This window comes from Cetorhinus maximus, chromosome 24 (assembly GCF_964194155.1).
Source record: "Cetorhinus maximus chromosome 24, sCetMax3.hap1.1, whole genome shotgun sequence".
Classification (NCBI taxonomy): Eukaryota; Metazoa; Chordata; class Chondrichthyes; order Lamniformes; family Cetorhinidae; genus Cetorhinus; species Cetorhinus maximus.
In genome coordinates, this window is record NC_135902.1 from 45105948 (window position 1) to 45118135 (window position 12188).

General features: G+C 42.3%; 1 protein-coding gene across 1 annotated transcript in view; it reads left to right on the plus strand.

The window, feature by feature from the left end:
• The window catches only part of LOC144699540 (dynein axonemal heavy chain 17-like), a 785608-nt gene that overhangs the window by 677034 nt on the left and 96386 nt on the right, over positions 1 to 12188 (plus strand). The window contains 1 exon segment of the mRNA XM_078570587.1: positions 5116 to 5320. Coding sequence (XP_078426713.1) covers positions 5116 to 5320 — 205 coding nt within the window.

Below are 12188 nucleotides of genomic sequence, written 5' to 3' on the forward strand. Positions count from 1 at the left end.
CTTCCAGATCTTGTTCTTTTCAAGTATGAAGGAGTGGTAATCTCAACTGCCTTGCACTGACTTTGTTGTTCTGGAGTTGAAGTTGTAGTACTTGGTATTGCAATTATTTGGGTTTCTACAAATGTATGATAGAAGGTTCGCCACGAGGAATGTGGAAAAGAGTTCTCATGTTCTGTCCAATTGTGCCTTCTGGGGTATGTATCAAGTAAGAACGCTGTTCATCTTCATTCCTCAAGAAAGTGACACCTTCTCTGTCAAGGTCCCTGATCCAAACCTTGTCACCTCTGTTTAGTCTGGGCAGTGTTCTAGTATGGTAACTCCTATTATAAGTAGAAGCTTATTGCTGTGACGGTTCTCAGTCCTGAACCTTCTGATAGTGACTGACTGCTAACCCTGGGACTAATTTATTCAGCAACATGGGAAGCTAAATGCGAAGGTGTCTGCCCATTAGAGTTCTGATAGGGCTAATCCCTTTAAATTAAAGTCAATTTTTTGCTTTGACTTCTCTTTAAATTTTTTTTTTCTGTTCAAATGTAGTCGCCATGTGTTATGGCACTGACTCTGGATCTGGGCTGCAGTGTTCTTCAAGCCGCGCTGATTAAAACAATTGATCTGCCAGTGCTACCTGACTATTCTGCCAAATTTAAAAGTTTATTTCAGCCTGTTTTTTGGAGTTTGCTTACCCTTTTGCAATCTGGCAGGGTCCTTTGACTGCTTTCAATCAGGTCTTGCAATGGATCTCCACGTGCTCTGGTGAACTCCTGTTACACTGCACAGCAGATCTTTCTTTTGCCCTTCAATCTCCATGCCTGTGATGGAGCTTCTTAGGCAATCTCCAGTTGTGTATTTGAGGTTTTCAAGTGAGGCGCACTTCTATCAAGTCAGACTGCAGTTTTTTTACTTCTTCATTCTTAGGGATTTTGGGGTTCTTCACCTGCAACCACCATGTTGTAAGGTTGCATGTTGGCTCATGAAGAGGTCTAGAAGCTTGTATGGTTGAACAATAACTGTTTATTAATAACACATAACTAAATACTATATTATATATATCTCTTTTTTTAAAAAATACAGAAATAAATATCAAAATCTGCAGAAAAATACACACAAAGCTGGCTGAGAACATGAGATGAAATCATGCTGCTTGCTGATATGCTGATTGGCTGATCACTCTATGGGTGTTCCCAAACAAGGGCTTGGGAGAGGGGCAGTGAGAAGGGTGGCAAGCAGGAAGCAACAAGTGTTTGGTAATCAGGAGGAGGTCGAGAAGACTCACCAAATGAATGGAGGTCCTGCCCGTCGCCTCCTGATTGATTCCTCCTGAGGGAAAGTGTCCAAATCTCACATGCCCGAGTGCAGACATTCGGTGTAAGTGAATCTGTGTGTATGAGAGAGACTGTGTGTGTGTGAGCCTGTGTGTAAGTGAGTCTGTGAGAGTGTGCAGATGACAGTGAGAAACCTGAGACTGGGAGTGAACCGGACATACCCACACACCCTCCCTGTCCTCCTCCTCCTCCTTCACCAAAAACCACAAAGCAGGCCGGGAGAGGAGGGAAACTCAGGCTGAAAGGCAACAAGCTTCCAACCCCACTGTCATATGAATTCCACTGAGGCCAGATCAGAATGTGTGCACTTGAGGCGAATGCAAGGTCAGTGTTTGTTAAACCCAGCTCCTAGCTTATCTTTGGTCTCCGCCCTTTCCTTGGTGACCAGGACTTGGAGGCTAGTCTGTCTCTCTCTAGCTCTGCTTCTTGAGCAAAAAGGAAAAATGGTTTTATTGATTAGTCTGCTGCTTGACACATTTTAATGGTCATTTTTATTAAGTGCTTTAAAAAGAAAATATCAATTTATTGTTCTGACATTGATTTTTTTTCAAACTTCACATTTAATGTTGTGCCACACCTCATCTTGCTGAAACGTGCTCATTGGCCCCTTGGGTGAGAAAAAAGTTGAAATGTGTCCCCTCTCATGGAAAGATTGGATAAGCCTGGTCTAAACTGGAAGGCCTTCACTGAGACAAATAGATCGGAAATGTTGGGGATTAGCTAGAAAACATCTTGCTTAGGTTAAGTAAGGTGGCCCACCAAAGTGGAGGTAGCATCACCTGCTTTTATTTTCAATTCTTATGTTTGAACTAAACAACTCTGATCATAACTATTCCTTTACACATTTTACCTTACTGTGAAATAAAAAATGTTTACGATTTGAGCCTAACCTTACTACACCTTATGTTAACCGAGTCATTTTGGGGAGATTCAAGAAATAAACATGCAAAAGGACATAACTATCTAGTCCAAATCACAAGCAATCTCTAAGCTGTGTAACTGAATAGCAACTCAAAAGTTCCCATGCAGTTGTGCAAAAAAATTCAAAGGACCCGCACACTGCAGAAAAAAATTAGGGGGTACACATTCCTGAACTATACTATTGCCTGAATGAGTACAGCTCCAACAACACTCAAGAAGCTTGACACCATCCAGGACAAAACAGCCCGCGTGATTGGGACCCCCATCCACAAACATTCACTCTCTCCACTGCTCCAGTGGCACCAGTGTGTACGATCTACAAGTTGCAATGCAGGAACTCACCAAGACTCCTTAGACAGCACCTTCTAAACCCAAAACCTCTACCATCTAAAAGGACAAGGGCAGCAGATGCATGGGAACACCACCACCTGGAAGTTCCCCTCTAAGCCACTCACCAGCCTGACTTGGAATTATATTGCTTCCTTCACTGTTGCTGGGTCAATATCCTGGAACTCCCTCCCTAACAGCACTGTGGGTGTACCTACATTACATGGGCTGCAGCGGTTCAAGAGGCAGCTTCTCAAGGGCAATTGGGGATGGGCAATAAATGCTGGTTTAGCCAGCTATGCTGACATCCCATGAATGAATTTTTAAAAAAGTATCATACAGGGTATGGTGGCATAGTGGTTATGTTACTGGACTAATAATCTAAATGAAAGAACTAATAACCTAGAGAACATGAGTTTAAATCCCATCATAACAATTTGAGAATTAGATTTCAGTTTTAAAAATATGGAAATAAAGACTGGTATCAGTAAAAGTGATCATGGAGCTGCTAGATTGTCGTCAAAATCCAACTTATTTTGGAATATCCTTTAGGTGTAGAATCCTGCTGTCCTTACCCTGTCTCACCTAGTCTGACAGCTCTGTCCTTCAGGACTCAATCAGTGGTGGTACTACAGAGTCACTCTCATCCCATACCAAAGGGTTGACTCTTAACTTCCCCCTGAACTGTCCTGGCAAGTCATACAGTCATATCAAACTGCTACAAAGAATAAAAAGAGCATAACCAGACAGATCAGTCAGCTGTGACCTGGGTATTGATACAGAACACATAAATAGCAAACTCAGTACAGTTCACTATGAAAGTATGCCTCACTAACATCTGAATACTTTGGATCGAATTTGGGGGAATTGTTTCAGAGGCTATTCAAGCAACAATCCAACATAGTCATGCTCACAGAATCATGCATATTAGACAAGACTCCTCCATCATTATTCTTGGTTATATCCTGTTGTAACAACAGGACATTCCCACCTGAGCTGGGGCCATTGTGGTATACAATTAAGTGGGGGTATTGGCACATTGGTTGTGGATTCCATGAAGTCTTGTGGTTTCAGGTTAAGCACGGATAAGGAAGTCACTTGCTGATTACCACCTACCTAATCTTCCCTGGGGGGGTTGAGGGTGGGGGGAGGTCTTCGATATCCATCACCAAGAGTGACTCTGTAGTACCACCACTGATTGAGTCCTGAAGGACAGAGCTGTCAGACTGGGTTTGTGCAGATGCTGAGAGAACTAACACATGGGAATAAACTTTTTGACCTCATCCTCACCTATCTACTAGTCTCAGAATGCTTCAGGGAGCAACTGACACCACTGAATCCTCAAAGGTATCTATTGTATGTTCAAACTTGCTATAGAGTCCAGCTGGCTGCTGCTGCTGGAGGTAAACCCACAAAAAGGCCTAATTACCTGAAAACATCCTGAAATGTGGGGAAAAAAACAAACACTTACCTTCCTGTCTTCACCCTGCCCCAGATCAATCCTGAGCCTTACCTGGCATCGTTTTTTTCTCTTTAACAGGATGTGTGCATTGCTGGCTAGGCCAGCATTCATTTCCCATCCCTAATTGCCTTGAGAAGGTAGTGGCGAAATATTTTTTGGACCACTACAATCCATATGGTGTAGGCGCACCCACATGTTTTTAGGAAGGGAGTTGCAGGATTTTGACCCACTGATAGTGAAGAAATGGCAATATAGTTCCAAGTCAGAATGGTGTGTGGCTTGAAGGGGAACTTGCAGCTGGCAGTGTTCCCATGCATCTGCTGTCCTTATTCTTCTACATGGTAGAGGTTGCGGGTTTGGAAAATGCTGTTGAAGGAGCCTTGCTGAGCTGCTGCAGTGCATGTTGTAGATCGTAAACACTACTGCTATTGTGTGTCGTTGGTGGGGGGGGTTAAAAACGAAGTTGGTGGATGGGATGCCAATCAAGAGAGCTACTTGGTCCTGGATGATGTTGAACTTCTTGTGTGTTGTTCGAACTGTAGTCATCCACGCAAGTGGAGAGCATGCCATCACACTTCTGACTTGTGCCTTGTAGACGGTGGACAGGCTTTGGGGAGCCAGGAGGTGAGTTGCTTGTCATGGAACTCCCAGCCTCTCACCTGCTCCTGTAGCCCAGTTCAGTTTCTGGTCAATGGTTACCCTGCAGGATGTTGATTGTACTAGTATTTGTTACTATAGCATGTCAATGCTAAGGTGCACAGTGAGCATTCCTCCAAAATGAACAAGCAGAAAATGTCTTCTCCTGCCTCATTAATATGGCTGCAATGTGTCTGCTTTGACTGCTGATACAGTTCTAAGCCCAGCACCATATTCCCAGGAAACTCCAGAATTCCAAAGGCTACGTATAAAGGGTTCAGAACTAGTAAGATCTGAATTCCCCTTTCCTGAACAATCAACGATCAGACCAAAGTTAATCATAAGACTTCCTATATTTTTGTGCTACAAAACTATTATAAATTTAGTTAATAAACTAACTGTTCCAGCTTATAAAACACAATAACTAATATTTTAATACATATTTAGGTATATCCATATAGGAGATAGAGAAGTTGAATATCATCCCAACTTCAGAATGATACTTCAGACCAAGTATTTTAATCCTCATTTCAAGCCAGAAATGCAAGCTCAGTGTACTTTGATTAATTTCCTTGTAACAAGAGATGGCCTGGAAGATCAGCTACTGGCTGCTGTGGTTGCTAAAGAACGCCCTGATTTAGAAGAACTGAAGGTATATTTTAGATAGATAAAAAGATAGAAAGACATATTTGAAGAATTACACACAAAGGCTAAGTAAATATAACACACATTTTGTCACAATAGTGCACTTCTCATGTCATTGCTCAGTTGAAGGATATATGATCTTATGCTATTAATATAGAACATATGATCAGGGTCATTTATGAATGGTAATACAATAGTGATTTTTTATTATTCGGGTCTTTATGGAACTGTTAGCAATATCTTTGCACTCAAATGTGATGTTGTTCTTACTTCTGTGGAAATTGTAAAACAGTGGTCTTGAATAATATTATAGCCAGATTTTGTTGAGAAACTAGTGACATGTGAAGGACATGCCGGTATTAATGCGCAAATCATCCGGCAACTTGTAACAACGAACAGATACACCATAAATCGTGATTCAGCACAAGTTGCCACCTTGTAATTGAGCTCCCTGTGATTTCCAAGAAGTTCCTGCATTTGCACATTAATTGCCCATTAAACTTGCCACAGAAAATTAACAGAGAATAATCCCCTTTAACAACATGACAATAATTAATATAAAAACAAAAAGCTACTGCGGATGCTGGAAATCCAAAACAAAAACAGAATTACCTGGAAAAACTCAGCAGGTCTGGCAGCATCGGTGGAGAAGAAAAGAGTTGACGTTTCGAGTCCACATGACCCTTCAACAGAACTGAAGTATAGTTAGGAGGGGGGTGAAATATAAGCTGGTTTAAAGTGGGGGGTGGGGGGAGAGAAGTTGAGGGTGGGGTGGTTGTAGGGACAAGCAAGCAGTGATAGGAGCAGATAATCAAAAGATGTCACAGACAAAAGGATCAAAGAGGTGTTGAAGGTGGTGATATTATCTAAGAAAAGTGCTAATTAAGAATGGATGGCAGGACACTCAAGGTACAGCTCTAGTGGGGGTGGGGTGGAAAGACTGACAAGGTATTAGTTGTAGATTTAAAAATAATGGAAATAGGTGGGAAAAGAAAAATCTATATAAATTATTGGAAAAAAAGGGGGGAGGGGGAAGAAACGGGGTGGGGATTGGGGGAGGGGGAGTTTAAGATCTAAAGTTGTTGAATTCAATATTCAGCCCGGAAGGCCGTAAAGTGCCTAGTCGAAAATAGTCGACAATAATTAATGCCTGCCAATGAACTTCTCTTGTCCAAAAAGTAAACAGCTGTAAGCAATATTCTCTTTCAAATTTAGTTGTTGTGCACAACCTGTTTTTTCATTGGGCAATCACTTTAAATTTCTCTGCGGGGCTGTACACATGCGTTATTTGTCACAGAACAAGATATGCGTACCTTTCAGGCTGCTGTGCAGCCCCAGATCCATGCAATTTAGTGAAACATTGATTGTAAGTATAGAACTTCATCCCTTCAGGTTGTGAACTACTTTAGCTTTTAAAAATTATGAATTTTTATTTCTAATATTTTTTCTTCTCCATTCTGTTGCTTTTTTCTCCTTTCTCGCAATCCAATCTTTCCCTCCATTTATTTCTTAATCTGTACATAATTGATATTAAGTGCACCCACTCTAATTCATCCTCCCTCTCACCCTATTATTTCTCAATCTTTTAATCCCATTGGTTATGGAGATATGCTATTTGTTCCATTGTTCACCAAAATACCAGATAATTTACTGCTGTCACTGCACTGTTACCAGTTTGCACATTCAACAACTTTGTGGGTCGCAAAAGATTGAGAATCACAGGACTACTGTAAAGAAAAATATCATTTTTTCCAATATTACTGTGCGATAATGCGAAGAAGGCTTTTGGGGGCTGTGTGTATGTTTGTGTGTCTGTGACTAATTTAATTAAACTGAAGACAGTTCGACTGCAAGGTTTAAATCATCAAAGGGTTAGGTGTAAAAGCAGGCATTTTGACGTGGAGATGAATGAGCTAAAATGGGATACAAGTAAAGACAACATGACTAGGAATTTGCATTAGGAGGTAAATGGGGAGTTGATTTTTTTTTTCAACTGTTGGATTTCAAAGAGAAATAAAAGGAAGTTTTATAACTGGCAAAGATCATAAATGAATAAAGCAAAGTTATTAAGTTTATTTTTCCTGAAAGTAGTGGCCATAAAGACAACGTGAAAGATTTTTATATTCTGAGAAAGGTAACTTCCAGAGAAAGTTATAACAATGGGCAGAATTTTACGACAGCGGGATTTTACGTTCCCGCTGTCGTCAATGGCATTTACAATGGCCCACCACATTTTACGGCCCCGTCCCTGCCGAAACGGGGCTGTAAAGATCTGTCCAATGGCTTTAAAGATGAAAGAGAAAAACATATTTAAGGAAAGATTGGAAGCTGTATGACAGGTGTGGCCATGTGATATCTTGATTGTGCAGTGTGAGGACAGACCTGTGAAGTAAGCAGCCTCTAGCCACCCCAGAGAAGTGTTTGTTTGTTCCAGGAAGCAAGGTTTTGGTACTAGCCTTGGACTTCCATTGTCAAGTGAGAGGGAGAGAGAAGCCTGTGAAATATCTCCCCCATAAGAACAGTGGGTGCCTTACGGTTATATTACTGGATTTTTTTAATATAGATTAAACATCTATAGGGAGTGTTGCCTGAAAAGAGGTGTTTATTTGTGAGTCTAGCTAAATAGAAATATTTTGGGAAATGTCATGAGTCTAAATTTAACTGTATAACGGTAATCTTGTGTGATTTAAGGTTTTTTTTTAATAAATGTTTTAATCAAATATTTAAAATCTCCAAAAGTGGTAGTGGAATCTTTACTTCTGACTTCAGTACACATACCTTCTCATAGTAAAAATATAAATTGCAAATCATTGTAATAGCTTGACCAAGTTTCCCTCTGGAATTTGGTCAGCCTGGCAATTACCACCTGCCATAACACTACCTTTTAAAATATTTTGCTGACTTTACCTGGGTGGGTTTTGAACTCAATAAAATCTAATCCCTTTTTGTTTTAAACCTCAAGCAAGCCTGTCAGATTTGTTTCTTTGCAATCAGCATGTATACGGTTAAACAGACGTTGGTCCTTAGTTTGGGATTGGGGTGATGCCCCAAAGATGCGCTGGGGAATCCCCTTTGGAAGTTCACAGATAAATGCAAACTTCTCTTGGGCAATTGCCCTGCATTGGAACCATCCAAAAATGTGATTTTAAATTTCAAACTTCGGATGGTTCCAAATGGGTTGGGTCAATAGTTACCAAAAAAAGGTGGAAGAATTAAAACCACTTCTATCTTCTAGGTAACTACTGCAGAGACCCAGATTGATCACCCCCCCACCTACTCCCACCCCCACCGGACTCTCCCCATGCCCCTACCTCCCAGTGGACACCCTCCCCCACGCCCAATGCTGATTGCCACTCCAAGAAAGTTCAGACCCATTGAATAAAATACCTCCATCCTTTTAAATTCACAACAAACCCTGTTACGGTCAGACTTGGGGTGGTAGGACGGGGATCCTACTTTACTCCTCACATGGCCGTAACAGAAATTTGGATGCTAATGTCTGGATTTGAATCCACTGACAATGAGCTATTTGAAACCACAGACTACGAGAGTAATTGGAAGTGGGAACTAAATTAAACCCTAGACAGAAATTTAAAAAGCCCAGTCCAGGCTTTCTTGTATACAGTGCTGCAGTACTATCAAAAATATGGACATTTGATGCCAGTGCCTTTCTCGAACAGATGGAAATTACTTTTGGGGATTTAAAGGTTCTGTCCGTCAAGTAGTTAGAAAATATGTCTAGAAGGAATTGGAGTTAGAGTTTTTTCTGAAAGCCAGAAGATTTGAAATATTAAAACTGTTGGCCAGAGAATTAGGTTGCAAACCTGAGACAAGTGAAAGAGAAAAAAATACAATTAGTGCAAATGCAGCTACAAGCATTGGAGAGAGAGATAATATGCGTAGGGAGGTTGAGGCAGGCTGGAAAATAGTACTCCTGAAAATTCAGGGACAGTCCAGAGAGATTGAAAAGACATTGACAGCCAGTAGGAAGCTGCTGAAGTGTAAGGAACCACGAGAGGTTTGGAAGTCCGACAGTGTCGATAGAATCCGTGAAGGTTGAGATAGCTAGGGAAGAGCTACTTGGACTTAAAAAGGCTGAAGCTAGGCCAGTAGATGTAAAACTGGTCAGGGTAAAATCTGTGAGTTCGGTAGCTAGAGAAGTATCTCTTGGGGCGGAATCATCCCAGATTTGCACTAAGTGCAGTAGCAGATGGGGGAAAAACAATATTTTACCCCCCGGCCACAATGGTGGCTTTTCACGCCATATCATCCCAAATCCACCGCAATAATTATGCATTCCGTTTCGATGGCAGGTGGGCTCCAATTCACCTGCCACCCTGTCACCTTGCCGCTTCATCACGAGAAGAACCACATTTAAAGTACAGCTGCACTCAGTACTTCCAGCCCAGGACTGCAGCAAAGAAGACATGGCCCTGAAAGTCAAGATGACTGCAGCCCTCAAGCACCTTTTGGATGCCATGGTGGCCCGCTGTGACGTCCTCTACCCCTGCTCTGGCATCAGGAGGGGCAGCTACATTACCACTCCGGCTTGGTAGGCGATGGTAGTGGTGAGCAGTGCAAATGCTGCACAGAAGAGGTTGGCCATCCAATGCAGATAGAGGATGAATGACCTCATCCATGCAGCCAGGATATGGCAACCATCTCATCACTCTAAACTCACTCACTCCAGCCCATCACATACTCACTGGCATCTCACTCACTCCCAGCTCAAGAGACATCACCACCCATTGTCACACACAGACCCTCACATGTCCATCTGGCCTCATCTCCTCTGGAGACTGCCTCCTCAGACTCACCATCTTGAGGCCACTTGCACAGATAAACATGTGCCCTCACACACACCCTGGGATACTCTCCTTCCCCGGTATAGCTCTCATCCTGCAGCCGCTTCCCTTGCCCGAGGCTACTTCTCCCCCTTCCCCAAGCAAGCCCTAGCCCTGAAAAGCCATGCACATATGGCTGATCTGGTAGGTAGAGACCTGCCTGTGAGCCCCTCCAAAAGTGGTGTGGTGCTGCCTGTGAAGCCTGGTGCTGATGAGTGTGACCAAAGCAAGGTAGGCAGACAAACCTTGAAGTCCCAAGCAAAGTGCAGCTCGCCAAGTGCACGCCTTATATATGCTATTGTGTAACACATAGGCATGTTTTGCCGCCGATGTGGGTGGATGATCCAGCGGGGAGGGGGATGAGTCCAGTGAGCTGGCCTTATCATGATATATTACAATGAGCTTTCTGACGTCTGCTGACGGGAAACTTGGCCTGCCATCGATGGGCTGAGCGGACGATCACAAACTGGCTCCATGCCATCGTGAAACCAATTTTTGGCCTTCTCGCCATATTGTCTGCTCACACCACCGAACACGCCCGATGCCAGCGGGCAAGGGAAATCCCAGCCTTGGTCTTAAAAAGGTCAAAGCCAGGCCACTAGATATAAAATGGATCTGGATAGAATCCGTGAGGTTTGAAGTAGCTAAGGGACAGCCATTTGAATTTAAAAGGGCCGAAGCCAGGCCAGCTGAATTAAAGAGTCAAGATAGACCCCGTGAAGGTTCACGTGGTTAAGGAAAAGCCACTTAAGTTTTTAAAGGGCTGAGGCCAGGCTGGCAGAAGTAAGAGGTCCATGAGGGGCCTGTAAAGGTTAAAAAGGATGAAGGAAAAGAACCAGTGATCTGTTTAGTAAACACTTTCATGGCAGATTTTAAATGGGGACAGGGCAAGTTCCCATGTAGACCAAGAAAGAGTGAGGATGATCCCTATTCAGTTGAAGAGCCACAGTGAAGTACAGCAGGACCTGAACATCCATTTAGGGGCAGTAGTGTTCCAGGGGACAGGGAACAGGTTAGGGAAATGCCCATTCCCAAAACAAAGGAGGAAGAGAAAGGAACGAACCCCAAAGTAGGCAACACTTGTGAAGATCACAAGGGGAATAGCATTAAAACTCATGCAGGGTTAACCATTGGTAAACAAAACGAAACAGACCAAGTTTTAAACCTCAACCAACCTAACAGTGATGGATAATTCACCAAAAGTGAAGTGCCAGATGACAGTCCAGAATTCTTACAGGAAGCCAGAATCAAATTACAGCTCACTAACCTTCTAGAAATCAGATTTGTAAATGCCTGGGTTTAAGCTAATAAATTTACAGGTTATAGAGGTGGACAGTGAGGGGTTAAAACCAGAGTAGACCAGGCTAGCAATCAGGAAAATTTGCATGCTAAGAGCCTGATCTGTGCTAAGCAGCATGAAGGCAGAGCCAATGGGGAGTACAGAATACCTCTACTCAAGAGTAGCTTGGCTGGTTACCAGCAATCTGGGAGCAAACATATGTAAGACAACCAAACCCTAAAATACTTAATCTGAGATTTCAGCAGGGAAAAGGCATAGAGTTTCTGACAAAATTATCTGTCATGCCAAAAAAAGCAAATTTAGAATCCTGATGTAAGTCTAATCTGTTCAAATGAAGATGGGTGATATTTGTAACCAACCACCTGAAAACTAATAGCAATGCAAGAACATGTTATCCAGAGTCTAACACAGGTTAGGGTCATCTGGTTATCAAAACCACAGTAGAGCAGAACGGATGCAATAGATTCAAAGTGTGAATGGGTGTGCATGTATTGTTTTCATTCTCTTAATATTTGGATATTTGTAATGAAATACTCACTGAAAATCATGTTTCATTCCTCGTGAGATGGAGGTATCATGATGATGTGACTTGTGCAATTGTGATATTAATCTATTATTTCCCTGGCTGACTAAACATATATCCTGAGCTGTTTAAAAAGGACTCCTTAAAGATAAGAAATACACTGACTAAAGATGGCTGTCACAAGTCACCTGATGTCTAGTATTGCCAG